This window comes from Arachis hypogaea, chromosome 11 (assembly GCF_003086295.3).
Source record: "Arachis hypogaea cultivar Tifrunner chromosome 11, arahy.Tifrunner.gnm2.J5K5, whole genome shotgun sequence".
Classification (NCBI taxonomy): domain Eukaryota; kingdom Viridiplantae; phylum Streptophyta; class Magnoliopsida; order Fabales; family Fabaceae; genus Arachis; species Arachis hypogaea.
This window is the reverse complement of record NC_092046.1, coordinates 5,332,379-5,347,930: the sequence shown is the minus strand read 5'-3', so window position 1 is coordinate 5,347,930 and position 15,552 is coordinate 5,332,379. Positions and strand designations below refer to the sequence as shown.

At 41.5% G+C, this 15,552-nt stretch overlaps 1 protein-coding gene and 1 pseudogene across 1 annotated transcript; both read left to right on the top strand.

Annotated features, from left to right (window-relative positions):
* The first annotated feature begins 4,190 nt into the window (after nucleotides 1-4,190).
* On the top strand, nucleotides 4,191-5,769 carry LOC112720863 (ammonium transporter 1 member 3-like; annotated as a pseudogene).
* Nucleotides 5,770-7,418: 1,649 nt separating this feature from the next.
* LOC140175993 (uncharacterized) lies at nucleotides 7,419-12,752 on the top strand. The gene is made up of 4 exons (XM_072205834.1): nucleotides 7,419-9,119; nucleotides 10,230-11,030; nucleotides 11,373-11,620; nucleotides 12,137-12,752. The coding sequence occupies exons 1-4, from the start codon at nucleotides 7,419-7,421 to the stop codon at nucleotides 12,750-12,752; spliced, it is 3,366 nt and encodes a 1,121-aa protein (XP_072061935.1).
* Nucleotides 12,753-15,552: the final 2,800 nt, after the last annotated feature.

The following is a 15,552-nucleotide window of genomic DNA, read 5'->3' as shown; positions in this document are numbered from 1 at the left end:
GCTAAATTTTATCGATGTATCAAATACATTTTAAATATGATATTCATTCAATACTTATTCAATGCACATATTTTTTGAGTTGAATCGTATTTTAATTAAAAAAATCGGATATATTTAGACACCTAAATACTATAATAAATCAATATATTCAATCTTATTCTTAATATATATTTTTAAAAGAAGTTTAGAAATAATATATATTAAAATAAAAAATTATTTTAAAAATAATTAAAAATAATTTATATTTTAAAAATTAATAAAATATTAATATTATAATTTATATATAGGTTGTGTTTCGTATCTTGTAAAAATTGAAATTAATGTGTCTGCATATTTTTTATCATATTCTGTGTCGATATTAGTAAAATATTAATATTATAATTAATGTTTCATATTAATTTACTCCATATTTAGGATATTAATATTTTATTGGTTTTAATTTTTTTACTCCATATCAATAAAATTTACTCCATATTTAGGATATTAATAAGTGTCATGTTTAAAATAAAAAATAATGTAACTGTTTTCAAAAAATAAAAATATTAGAATATTAGGAGAGAATCTGTTGTGTTTTAGGCTTTTAGAACCCAAATTTTTGCAATTTTTTATTAATTTTTTTATTTCGTTTTTAATCATTTGTAACCTCCACTAATTAAAACTTTTTTACAAATATTCCTAATATTTAATGCTCCGAGCTCTCAAAACTTAAGCCAGCTAACTTACCCGGCAAAGTAAAATATATTCTATAAAAAAAGTTTTAAGTGTATCAAAAATACTAATTTTCTAATTATTTTAATCGTTGATCTAAATTATAAAAAATATATATAATATATTAATTAAAATTAACGGTTAAAATAACTGAAACAATATACTTAAAACTTTTTTTATTCTATAACAGGCGAACCGGGTTTGAACAAACTTGTCGGGAACGGCGAGTCAAATTAAAAAAACTAATTAAATAGGTTTGGCTTATTTGGCGTTTTTTTATAAAAAAAAATTATTACATAATTTTAATATTTTCTTACTCGATATTCATACAAATAAAAGCAATTTATATAGTTATGTACATTTTTATATTTAAAAAAATATCTAAAAAATTAATTAACAAAAAACAAATTGTTTATACGAAAGAAATTTTATATATTAAAATAAAAAAGTCCAACGGCCTGTCTATTCGATTTAAATTCGATTAATTTGTGAATTATACGAGTCTAGTCAAACTGATCTATTTAAACGAATGGTAATTAGTCACCAAAAAAAACGAATGGTAATTTACTAATTTTACTAATTCAATTCACTCATTTTTACGGGTGACCTGAATCGACTCATGAATTACAAAATTAACAAAATAATATAATTCAAATAAAAAATATTATTATTATTATTATATAAATATTTTTTTAATTTTTTATTTAGTTTTAAATTTTCACCGCTTATCTTTTTAATTTATATTTTTATTTTTTTTCTTTTAAATATTTATTACATATAATTTGGAGAGAATACTAATGATATAATTAAAAGTTAGAATCAAGATTCAATTATTTTAAAAAAATATATAATTTTGAGTTAATTTTATAACTATCAGTATAATTTTTTATACTAATATCTAATTATATTTTTATATACATAGAGAGAGAAAAAATACTATTTTTAAATAGCAAGTATAAAAATTAATTATTTTTATTTGTGCAACAGACTTAACACCTAATTAAATGTAAAAGTATACACGTTAAATTATTTTAAATTTTAGGTAACGAATATTAAAATTAATTATTAATAAAAAATTAGACTTTTTCGTATAAAAATAATAACTAAAAATTTTATTATTTGTTTTTTTATTTACAAATATATTGATCTTCTTAGTCAGAAACTTTTGTCAACCTACGACTTTTCTTTATAAAAGTAATTTTATTTTATAAATCTTTTGTATCATGCATAATCTATCCTATTAGAATAAAATAAAACCGTAATTTATTTTAAAAAGATTATATTCTTGTAATATTATTAGATAAAAATACTAATTTTATATAAATTAGGAATACTGTGAGTATATATATATTAGAATGTAATTTACTAATTTATTGTCTGTAACTAAAATTTTATATGAAATAAACTACAATAAAACATTATTATCCCCCTCCTTCCATTTAACATTTAGAATTAACGATAAAATGATTTGTCAGGTATGGCTAAGAAATGTGCGGGCGATGGAGATTGCAAACATTTGTTTTGTCACAGTGTTCCACCTTTTCCACCAAGGCCTTGCGTAGCTGGATGCCTTGGTGGACATTGCGGTTGCATTTGCCTACCACCAAAGCCAGGAGTCTGATCTTTACAATATATTCAACCATATATATTAAAAAGAAAGTTTTGTTGATGAGGACCTTATATTTCATAAATAAGATGTAAAAATTCTACTATATTTGGGATTTTAATTTCAATAAGATCTTCCTGAACGATGATCTGGGCATATTATTTTACTATTGTGATATTATTATTTCTCTAGCGGGTTATGTGCTGATGCTGTGTCGAAAATTAAATGATAATATGCTAAAAAAATAAGTAATAAAATGAAAAAAAAGTTGGCGTGTCTAAAGTTAAAAAGTTAATCTAAATGATTAAGAATAAATATATAAAAATATTATTTGTATACCAAAATCAGTCATTAAAATCAGTTATTAATGTATTTATATATAAATACATGTGTAATTTAATTTATTTTTAATATGTATTTATATTTTAACATATATTTTATACTGATAACTGATTTTAATGTATACGTAACATGGTTGATAAATATATGAATAGTTTCATATCCAAATTATTTTAATATATAGACAGAATAAAATCTTAATATATAGCGCGCGAGATTAATTATTGTGGTAGATTCCAGATCGGTGTTATTAAAACATTTTGCGTTGAATTGTATGAAAGCGGTTTTAAACCGCCGCAATATGTCCAAATAGGATAGCGATATTGTGCTGCGATAGACACAGAACGTCGCTATTAGGTATTGCTAATTTTTTTTTCTTTTTCGGTGATTATGAATCACCACTATTCCAAAAATCGCGCTATTTTTTTAGTCTATTTTTGTCAGTTATAAGCTGTCGCTATTTGGTGTTGCTAATTTTTTTTAAAATATTAATTTATTTTTCTTTATATATTTTAGATATATTTTTTTTTGTTGGGAGTTATTTTTTAATATTAAAAATCTTATTAATTTTCTACTGAAAATCTAAATTGAGGGTAAAAGCTTATGAAAATACAATTGTGAAACAAATTAATATATTTATATTAATATCATTAAAATATATTTCTAATTAATAAAGTTGCATAGTCAAATTAAAATATATATATATACATTTTAAATAAAATAATATCAACTCTTAATATCTATCTTCTATTCTGTCCTTCTAAAAAAATCAGCAATGCAGTGATGTCTGGTGGTAGCTTTTCACTTTGTCGTTGAATTAGATAACTTAAAACACTCTGTATCTTCTCTATTGCTACTTCATCCTCCACTATCTTTTTTTTTTTTTTTAATTTTTCGATTGTCACCTCTGCCTGTAATTCAAACAGCACCCTTTGGATCTCTTCTGTTTGAGCTCCATCCTCCGACAAATGCAAAATCGGACGGAAGAGTTGACTTGGAGTTGTCCAAAAAATTCACGCCACGCACTTTACCCGAGTGCTCTTTTTCGAGAGTTTGGAGAACCGAATCATTTTCATACAACATTCTAAAGGATTCATCAGGCTGCTCATTCTCCATAATTTTTTTCTATAGACATAAATAAGTAAACAAAAGCAATTACAAACTACAGCATAGTCAACACAATTTTATAATTAAAACCAACGAGAAACAATATAAAGGATCTCAACGTAATACTTACACCAATGGCTCGATCGATTCACAGTGTATTTTCTACACTTCTCTTATTATGCCATCAAAAATAAAAATAATTACACACAGAATTTATCCATATTAATATAACATAAATAGTATTATTTTTTTACGAATTTAAAATAGGTTACATATGTGTTAAGTTTGTTGCTATACTCAAAAAACCATCTCTAATACTCTTTATCAATTTTCGACAGACGTTTCTCAATATTTTATTCAAGTTAAATCTTATTCCTATATCACACACGTGTTATGATTTCCTTAATTAGTTCTTATTTCAAAAGTTCACATGGACACATTCACTCATCATCTTTCAACAATACACAATTTCATGGAGGCTTCATGGGAACAAAGTGTCACACATTCTATCAACACAATCTACCTACTCTTCTCTGCCTACCTTGTCTTTGTAATGCAAACTGGCTTGGCAATGATATGTGCTGGATCCGTACGTGCCGAGAATGCCATGAACATAATGCTAAACAATGTGGTTGATGCTGTGGTTGGTAGCATCTCATTCTACCTTTTTGGATTTGCATTTGCATATGGAAATTCGAATCCTTTCATTGGAACTAATTTGTGTGCTCTAGCCAACATTCCAAATGGCACATATGATTATAGTTTTTTCTTTTTTTTTTTTTGTTTTTTTGTTTTTTGGGTTGTCCACAGTATCCCTAATTCGGTCGGTTAAGGACTAATGTGTCGTGAATCGGAGCTCCATTTAAGAGTTTATCGTTAGTTAATGGGTTACTGTATGCATAAGACAGAATTTTAATTTCAGACACTTGCTTAAACGGAATAATAAACTAACCGTTAGACCAACTCAACTTGGTTTATAATTTCTTCCTTTACCAATGGCCTTTTGCTATAGATGTGCCAGGGATCGTAAGTGGGTCCATAGCTAGCTGAGAAAACCCAATTTAGTGCATATCTTGTTTTCTCATTCTTTCATAGTGGGTTTGTGTACCCAGGTGTGGCCCATTGGGTTTGGTCATCCAGTGGTTGGCCAAGTCCAAGGTCAAGTGAGCTGTTCTTGGGCTCAGGAGCCATTGACTTTGCTGGGAGTGAGAGTGGTCCATATGGTTGGTGCCATTGCGGGCTTTTGGGGATCCATCATAGAAGGCCCACACGTCGGCCGATTTGATGCTTTTGGCAAGCCGGTCCCTCTTCAAGGCCATAATGCAACTCTTGTGATAACTAGACTTCAGTTGGTCAAACTGCTATTGTCACCACATTGGCCGGATCGACGGCTAGCACCGTCACCTTGTTCGGGCGACGATTATTAATCGGCCACTGGGATGCAATGGTTTGCTTGGTGGGTTTGTATCCATTACCTCTGGGTGCTCAGTTGTGGAGCCATGGGCTGCCATTATTTGTGGGTTCGGCTCGGCTTGATCTTAATTGGGCTAAACATATTCGCATTAAAAATGAACTATGATGACCCATTAGAGGCAGCCCGATTGCACTTAGGGCTTCTTGTTTACAGGGTTATTTGCCAAAGAAAAATTTGTGATCCAAGCATACAATTCAGGTGCCACAAGAGTGGTAAGACCTTATGGTCTAATACTTGGAGGTGGATTTGGATTGATTGGAGCCCAAATTGTTAATTTTTTGTAATCTTTGTATGGGTTAGTGCAACAATGTGGCCCATGTTCTATGCCTTGAACAAGCTTAAATTGCTGAGAATCTCCATTGGTGAGGAAGTTTTAGGCCTTGATATCTCCAGACATGGAGGGTATGCTTATGCTCATGATCATGCTCATCAAGAGAATAATGATCCTCGTTCTCATGCAGATTATATGCATATTCAAGATGACCAATCAAAGTTTGATTTTATGATTCTACTAGTTTTAGGAATTGCCCTATAGCTTTTGTTTGGGGGTGGTAGTTGTGTAAAACCTTATCTAAGAAGAATACAATCTCAAAAGTTGGAATCTCTAGTTACTAATATGTCACATTTGGCATTAAGTATGGATTCAGAGATTGAAATTTTTTCTTCTTTAGTTTTAATTTCCTGATTTGATTAATATATTAAATTGTTAGAATGATTCCACATACAAATTTTATCATAAAATTTAAATGAATTACTAATTCCGAATTTGTTATATGGACACTCAAATTCGAAGCTAAGCAAATTCTTTAGTTAAGATTTTTTTAACTTTAATTTTTAAGAACAAAATTAAAACAAAGAATAAACAAAAAAAAAATGTCTAACCATTTTGTCTACATTTGATGTACAAAAACATTTTCCCCATTTACCATAAATATTAATATTTCTAATTTAAAACATTGAGATAATTAGGATGCTAATTGCTACCTAGTCAATTGAAACAAGAAAACAAGGAAATGAGCATTGAAAAATGAAGGTTCAGAAGTAGATGAATCTATCTTCAATCGCACACCAAAATATCATGAATGGCATGGAATCTTGTCAAGTGGGGTTGGTCTAATAGCTAACTTATTAGTTTAAATAAGTGTTAGAAATTCAAATTTCGTCTTATGTCAGATTGAAAGATACGTGAAACACCAAAAAAAAAAAATTAAATATAAAAAATTTTAAAATCTTATAATTTTAAAATAATTTATTATATGATTTTATGGAAGAAACGTGTATATTAATACATGATAATGAGAAGGAAAATATATGTTTATATAATATTAAAATTAAAATATATGTAATAATGTTTTAAATCAATTAATGGTAAGAATAATGTATATGATTATGTTATTAAGAGAAACACAATATTCTAATTTATTATTAATTGCAGTAAAGGTAAATCATATAAATTATAATACAATCAAACATAATTATTTGTTATTAAATTAAAAAATTAAATTATTATATCATTAATTAATAATTTCTTTCTTAATTTTAAAAGTATTATAATTAAATGCATAGACTTACCTAAAGAGATAAATATGTTAATCTTTTAAATTAAATTTTAAATTAAATTTTGATAATAAAATAATATGTTCTATTTTTTTTGTTGAAAATCTTATTATTAGTTTATCTTTCGTACGTATTTTGAGATTTTATTTTCTAAGATATTAGGTTATTTTATTTTGATGCTGTTACGGCCTGGCCCAAAACTCACACGGGTCAACCCGACCCGAGTTCCCGGCGGCCCAATGGTGCGTCTTCCGCCCGACCCGGACACGCGTCCCGTACGGCTCACACACAGCCGTGGGACAAGGGCAAAGAGGGTATGGGCCTGCTCATTGGGAGGGCCCACTACTGACATGTATATAAGGGGAGACTGGCTCTCCCCCCAAGGGACGTGACACTCACACACCATTTCCTCTCCGCCTGCACATATTCTGACAAGAGCGTCGGAGTGTCTTTGCAGGTGGCACCCCCCTCCACATACAAAGTGCTCGGGACCTCGCATACCCGGGATCAGGAAACAACGACCAGACGAACCTCTCCACCATCCCAAGCGTAAACCCCGGGGTCATAATCCGAACCGTCCGGTACCCGATCTACCGAACATTGGCGCCGTCTGTGGGGAAAACGTTCATGGATTTCGTGCTGGTCCAGACTGGAACTGGTTCCGAGGTAGCGCCCCCCATACTCGGGGGAGGCGCCATCGCGACGAAATCCCGTCAGCAACAACGATCGCCCCCGAGGGATGCGACGCAGACTCACGAGCGACGCCCCTTCGGGGGGACGGGTGACAACCACGCCAGGATAATGCAAGAACTACGCCACAGAATGCAGGACTTAGAGCGCAGGCTAGCAGAAAGAGAGCGCGACCAACGCTCCCCGGAGCGGAGCCCCACCCGTTCCCGTTCAAGAAGCCGCTCGAGGCGCACGCCGAGCCCCCAATACGAGTCGGAGAGCACTAGGGAACGGATACGCCCCAGAAGAAGAAGTCGCGACCCCATTATCTACGCCCGACACGAGAGGCGGCGTGCGTTGAACAGAGGCAACGAGGAAGCCCACCGCGAGAACAATGAGTCGAGAAGAACTGCCCGAGGACCCGTCATAATAGGAGCGACCCCTTTCCACCGCTCTGTACTCGAGGTCCGACTACCCAAACATTTCGACAAGCCGACAGACATGAAGTATGACGGAACGCAAGACCCCCTGGAACACTTGACGGCCTTCGAGGCCAGGATGAACCTAGAAGGGGTGGGAGACGAGGTCAGATGTCGCGCTTTCCCGGTCACCTTAGCGGGCCCGGCAATACGGTGGTTTAACAACCTCCCGCAAGGCTCGGTGACCCAATTTACCGACATCAGCCGCGCCTTCTTGGCTCAGTTCACAACTAGGATTGTCAAAGCCAAACACCCAATCAATTTGCTGGGGGTGACACAGAGACCCGGAGAGCCGACCAGGAAGTACCTGGACCGTTTTAACGACGAGTGCTTGGAAATTGACGGTCTGACAGACTCAGTGGCAAGTTTGTGCCTAACGAACGGGTTGTCGAATGAGGATTTCAGGAAACACCTCACCACGAAGCCCGTCTGGACGATGCAAGAGATCCAGTGCGTGGCCAAAGAATACATTAATGACGAGGAAGTCAGCCGGGTTGTGGCTGCCAATAAACGGCAACCCACCTACAACCAATCCCGGCACTTCGAAGCCAGAGAAAGGCCAAAGGAACACGCCAAGGACGGCGGTCCGAGTAAACCATCCAAACCGTTCCCCCGAGTTGGGAAGTTCACCAACTACACCCCCATCGCAGCATCGATCACTGAAGTTTACCAACAGATAGCAGAAAAAGGGATACTGTCGAAGCCCCGACCGCTGAAGGACAGGACGGGAGAAAACAAGAACCTCTACTGCGAGTACCACAAGGGTTACGGGCACAAGACCCAAGACTGCTTTGACCTAAAGGATGCCCTCGAGCAAGCTATCAGGGACGGCAAACTCGCCGACTTCTCCCACCTTATAAGGGAACCAAGGAGACGCAACCGGGACAACGACAACGAGGACAGATCCCGACCAACAAGACGACGGCAGGAGCCAGAGGGTGACGACCACGGTCTCACGGTGGTAAACGTGGTGACGGCCAGGAATACCGCCCCGAGGTCGAAATCGGCGCAGAAGAAAGACGCCAAGGTCTTAGCGGTCTCCACCCCACCTGTTAGAGGTCTTAAGGGTCTCCCACCTATCTCTTTCGGCCCGGAGGACCAATGGTTTGACGAAGTGCCGGAAAGTCCGCCCATGGTCATCACGGCTAGGGTCGGAACTGGCCTCGTCAAACGAATCCTGGTAGACACGGGGGCAGACTCAAACATCATGTTCCGAAACGTTTTCGATGCCCTGGGATTGAGAGATTCCGACCTGACGGCCCACCAGCACGGTGTGGTAGGGTTAGGAGACCACTTCATCAAGCCAGACGGAATCATCACACTCCCGACCTCTGTGGGACAAGGGCAAAGACGAAGGACAATCATGGCAGACTTTGTAATATTACGAGATTCGACGGCCTATAACATCATCCTGGGGAGAAAGACCATTAACGACCTGGGGGCAGCTATCAGTACGAAACTACTGGTGATGAAGTTCATCGCCGATGACGGATCCGTGGGATCCCTCCGGGGCGACTTGGAAACGGCGGTCGCTTGCGACCATGCCAGCCTTTCTCTCAGGAAAAAATCCAAAGAGGCGTCAGGGGTTTTCCTGGCCGACCTGGACGCCAGGGTAGACGACAAACCCAGACCAGAGCCAGAAGGAGACTTGGAAAAGTTCAGAGTCGGCGAGGAGCACGATAAATTCACATTCATAAACAGAAACCTCCCGCACGAAATAAAGGAGCCTTTGATGGAAATGATCAGGGCTAACGCCGACCTCTTCGCCTGGACGTCTGCCGACATGCCAGGGATAGACCCCCAGCTCATGTCGCATCACCTGGCCGTAAAGGCGGGAGCCAAACCAGTGGCCCAGAGAAGGAGGAAAATGTCGCAGGAAAGGGCAGACGAGGTAGCCAAGCAAACGGCCAGCCTCTTAGAAGCGGGATTCATCCGGGAACTGGATTACTCGACCTGGTTGTCAAATGTGGTTCTGGTTAAAAAACACAACGGGAGGTGGAGAATGTGCGTGGACTACTCTGACCTCAACAAGGCTTGTCCCAAGGACTGCTACCCCCTACCTAATATTGATGCGCTTGTCGACGCGGCGGCAAGGTACAGATACCTGAGCTTCATGGATGCCTACTCAGGGTACAATCAGATACCGATGCACCGACCCGACGAGGAAAAAACGGCGTTCATAACGCCAGGGGGCACCTATTGTTACAAGGTAATGCCATTCGGCCTAAAAAACGCAGGAGCCACATACCAAAGGTTGATGAATAAGATATTCAGTGAACTCCTGGGCAAGACAGTGGAAGTCTATGTAGATGACATACTCGCAAAGACCGCCCGACCTGACGATCTCATGAGTGACCTTAACGACGTTTTCTCGTCCCTACGACAACATGGCATGAGGCTTAATCCACTCAAATGCGCGTTCGCCATGGAGGCCGGAAAGTTCCTAGGATTCATGATCACTCAAAGAGGAGTGGAAGCCAATCCCGAAAAATGCCAAGCGATCCTTCAAATGAAGAGTCCAGGTTGCATCAAAGACGTCCAGAGACTTGCTGGGAGATTGACAGCTTTGTCCCGTTTCCTCGGCGCATCGGCGGCAAGGGCCATACCTTTCTTCAACCTAATGAGAAAGGGAATGGCGTTCGAATGGACACCAGCGTGCGAAGAGGCGTTCAACCACTTCAAGCAAATCTTGGCGGCACCACCAGTCCTCGGGAAACCCAAAGCCGGAGAACCACTCTACCTCTATCTATCAGTAACCGAGGAAGCGCTTGCCGCGGTCCTCGTTACAGAAGAAGCAAGGACGCAACAGCCTGTCTACTTTGTGAGCAGGGCACTCCAGGGACCAGAGCTGAGGTACAGTAAACTGGAAAGACTGGCGCTGGCGCTCCTAGTATCCTCCCGAAGGTTAAGACAATACTTCCAGAGTCACCGTATAGTTGTGAGGACAGATCAGGCGATTCGGCAAATACTGCAAAAACCTGATTTGGCTGGTAGGATGATGACCTGGGCCATCGAGCTCTCACAATATGACCTACAGTATGAGCCTCGACACGCAATCAAGGCCCAGGCAATGGTAGACTTCTTGGTGGAGGTAACGGGCGATCCTCCCGAGGAAACGGGCACACGGTGGAGGCTTCATGTGGACGGAGCCTCCAACCAAACGTCCGGAGGAGCTGGGGTCATCTTGGAAAGCCCAGCAGGGGTCATCTATGAGCAATCGACCAAGTTCGAGTTCCCAGTGTCGAACAACCAAGCAGAATATGAGGCTCTCCTAGGCGGACTAATGCTGGCTCGGGAAGTCGGGGCGACAAGGGTCGAAGTATGCAGCGACTCCCAAGTCGTCACATCGCAGATAAACGGAAGCTACCAAGCCCGGGACCCCCTCTTCCAAAAGTACTTGGAAAAGGTTAAGCAAATGACAAGCCAGTTCCAGGAGGTCGTTATCCAGCACGTTCCAAGAGAAAAGAACACACGAGCAGACCTTTTGTCGAAGCTTGCGAGCACAAAGCCAGGATCGGGCAACCGGTCGCTCATCCAGGGCATGGTGAAGGAACCAACGGTCGCCCTCCACCTGACGGAGTCGAGCCCCTCGTGGCTGGATCCCATTACCAACTTCCTGGAACTCGGCAAGTTACCTGAAGATGAAAAGGCGGCCAAAGCTTTAAGAAGGGAGGCGGCCAGGTACGCAATCATACAGGGACAACTATTCAAAAAGGGGCTCAGCCAGCCCCTACTGAAGTGTTTGCACCCCGACCAAACGGACTACGTGCTTAGAGAAGTCCACGAAGGGTGCTGCGGACATCACATCGGGGGCAAAGCCCTAGCAAGGAAGCTCATCCGAGCAGGATACTACTGGCCAACAATGATGAAGGACTCGAAGGAATTTGTCACAAAATGCACAAAGTGTCAACAAAACGCCAACTTCCACAAGGCACCAGCCTCCGAGCTAAGCTCGCTAACGACTACACGTCCTTTTTCACAATGGGGAATCGACCTCCTGGGACCCTTCCCGGTCGGCCCAGGACAAGTCAAATACCTCATAGTAGCCATCGACTACTATACCAAATGGGTAGAGGCTGAACCACTAGCCACCATATCGTCCTCCAACTGCCGGAAGTTCATGTGGAGGCAAGTGATAACCCGTTTCGGCATCCCAGAGGTCGTTATCTCGGACAATGGGACCCAGTTCACCGACAGGAAGTTCATGGAATTCCTCTCTGGCCTGGGGGTAAAGCAAAAGTTCTCCTCAGTAGAACACCCCCAAACAAACGGGCAAGTAGAGGCCGCAAACAAAGTCATCCTTCTTGGTCTAAAGAAGCGCCTAGACAGTAAGAAGGGAAACTGGGCCGACGAACTCCCCTCCGTCTTATGGTCCTACCGGACAACCGAGCAAAGCGCCACGGGGGAAACCCCCTTTCGCCTAACCTATGGGGTCGACGCGGTAATACCAGTCGAAATCAGCGAACCAAGTCCCCGACTACTCCTCGCGGGCATGAGCGAAGCGGTTGAGAAAGACCTGATCGAAGAAACAAGGGAGATGGCTCACCTAACAGAAACGGCGCTGAAACAAAGAATAGCCCTGCGTTACAACGCCAAAGTCCTCAAACGAGACTTCGAAGAAGGGGACCTCGTCCTGCGACGCAACGACATCGGCGTCCCGACCCCAGGGGAAGGCAAGCTGGCGGTAAATTGGGAAGGCCCCTACAGGGTAAGGGAGGTACTCGGCAAGGGCGCTTACAAACTCGAAAAACTTGACGGCAAGGAAATACCCAGAACATGGAACGCAAACGACCTAAAGAGGTTCTACTCCTGACCCACCGGCTCACCGACCAGGGAGCCTAGCCAGACAGTTAGTACTCGCCTCATCCACATGTTAATTCAACTTGTTTATTTACTTTGTCAAATACTTACCCAACTGACGAGCAATTTTCACTTGTTCAAATTCTTTACTTGTTCAAACTTTCTTACTTCATATCCGCTCCTCGCGACCAAAATCTAAAATGGCACCCCGGGACTGATCACCCTGGGAGCCAGACGGCTCATAGGCCTCAGCCAATTCGACGACTACGCGACCGAATCGGTCCGAACTGCTACCAAATGCGAAAACGGCAAGACGGGCACAAGACATAAGCCCGCCCAGAATAAACGGTAACACGAAAACGACAACACGACAAAATAATGAAACAAGCGAAAATCACAGCAATCAAACGACGATAAATTATAAAGCGTCAAAATACGAAACGGACAAGTGAAATTGTTCAAGGCAAACAAAACGACAAAGTATCAACAAGTTGTTCAAACAAATGCATTACAAAATATCCTATGTTACGAGGCTTCACTTCCTCGGCATATCGACAATTTTCCCATCCTGGATAGTCTTGAAAACACCAATTGACGACGTCTCGAAATCGGGAGCAGCAATCTTCAGCTGGGCCTTCAGGGCATCTTCGGTCATCAAGATCGCATTCTTCCCTTGCTCCTTGGCCACCTTAAGCTTCTTCCTAAGATCAACGGCCTCTGCCTTAGCGGCTTTCGCCTCCGAGATGGCCTGCTCCCGCTCCTTTTCCAAAGCGACAACTCGACCCTGAGCGGCGTTCAGTTGACCCTCTAATGTCATCTCACGCTCAAGAAGCCGGGCCACGGTCTCGTCGGACGCCTTCAACCTCTCCGCAACAAACGAGGACTTCTCCTCAGCAGCATTAAGCTTCCCCCCCATCTCGGACAGCTGACCCTGGAGGAGTTCAACTTGAGCCATAAAATCATTGTTCGCCTTAACAGAAGACTCAAGCTTCCTCCGAAGCGCCTCCATACCGGATAACTCAAACTCGGCCTTCCGAGCTATCACGGCCCCACGAAGCAAGGTGCGATACATCCACCTCGCCTGCCCGGACAGCTCGGTTGCATGAAAATGCTCTTCTGTCCCCGGTATCAGTTGGGAATCAATGAACTTAGAAGCGTCAAAATTCCTCTCCATTACGGTAAGGACCCCTTCCGGGCTAGAAGACATCTTTCGCTTCTTAGGAGTGTGGATAAGCTCCACGTCGCTATCCGGTTGAGGGGTGTGAGTCGCCTGCCCGTCGGCAGGTCCCTCCTCATGAAAAGGGGAAGCCTGACCCCCCAAGCCCTGCTTTCCCGACGCTTCGGTATCATGAGCAGGGGAAGCTTGGTCCGTCTTTTCCCCTGATGGGCCCTCCGACTTGCCGGCGTCCTTCTCTCCGGCATTCTCGTCATCACTAGCATCAAAAAAGGTCTTCATCAGGTTTTCAAGACCAGTCACGGTAGCAGACATTTCCACTGCGATAAACAACAAGAACGTTAGCCGTCAAACCGACAAACATAAAAAGCAAGAAACATATGCAAACAAGAAAAGGAACTCACGAATATAGCTCCGGCCGGCCTCCCGTTCACCCATGAGAAGGTGGGGGTTCACGGGATTCTTTTCAAAGATAGCAAGAAGGACGTCCGCTATCTGTTTATCTACAGCCGACAACCTCTTGTACGACACTTTCACAAAAGGATTCGACCCCGCGCCAAAGCTCCAGTAAGTCTGGATAAGGCGCTCCCCCTCTAACGACAACCAGAAGGGATGGCGACCCTTGACGGGACGAACCTTGAAATACTTATCTTTGAACCCATGGTAGGAATCCTCAAAAAGGCTAAAAATCTTCCTACCCTGGGCAGCACGGAAAGAAAGAAACCCTTTTCTTGCTTTCCCCTGTTTGGAGGGGTTGGTAAGGTTGAAATAAAAGAGAAAAACGTCCACCGACGCCGGTAGCTCCAAGTACTCGCAGACCATCTCGAAGCAGCGAATCGAAGCCCAGCTGTTCGGATGAAGTTGAGACGGACAGACGGATATCCGGTTCAGCAGCGCCATTTGAAAATCGGAGAACGGTATCCGAACACCGACTTGTGTGAACATGGACTTGTAAAACCAAATCCAATCGGGGACGCGAGGAGAATGAAAATTGAGCTCATAAATACGCTCACGGGGAAGCGGGACAATGGCCTCGTAGTTGGCCTCCTCGTCAGTACCCCCACATAGGTAACCGGCTTGCCGGAACTCCGTCAATTCCTCCAAGTCCATCTGGTTGGGTGAACTCCTTATATCGTCAGTCACCCAAGCATACGGGTCGTAAGCCGCAGCGGATCCGGAAGACCGGGAGACAACGCGAGGCATACCTACAGCGGGGTACCACTCCGTTAGTCTATGAGGTCGGGAGCCCGAAAAAACTCAGATACTACGCCTTTTCAACTCAAACGTGACCAGATACGGCTAAAAACTACGCCTACCCCACAAACCACCCAAAAAAGCCTATCCTGGAATGGTACCCCTTCTCTAACCCACCTATCCCAACACGGGAAAAACCTCTTAACAAAAATAAAACCAGCCATACAATAGATGCAAACAACAAATCACACAACAACAGAGCATAGCATAGGTACCAGAAGAAAGAAGCCAGAAGGTTACCTGGAACGATGAAGGAAATCTGCGCTGGAAGCTGAAGCAGGAAGGAGTTCGCGCAGGAAGCTTTGGATGTTAGGGAGAGAAGAAATTAGAAATGATAAGAGTGGGGGGTGGTTAGTAAGAAAGACTGTTTAAAAACCACCCCCAG

Excerpts from the sequence above, each read along its gene's own strand:
- LOC140175993 (XM_072205834.1), top strand. The coding sequence starts at position 7,419 with ATGGATTTCGTGCTGGTCCAGACTGGAACTGGTTCCGAGGTAGCGCCC. Across the intron at positions 9,120-10,229 it reads GCCTCGTCAAACGAATCCTG|ACAGTGGAAGTCTATGTAGA; the intron begins GTAGACACGGGG and ends CTCCTGGGCAAG. Across the intron at positions 11,031-11,372 it reads TGGTAGACTTCTTGGTGGAG|GAGGTCGTTATCCAGCACGT; the intron begins GTAACGGGCGAT and ends AGCCAGTTCCAG.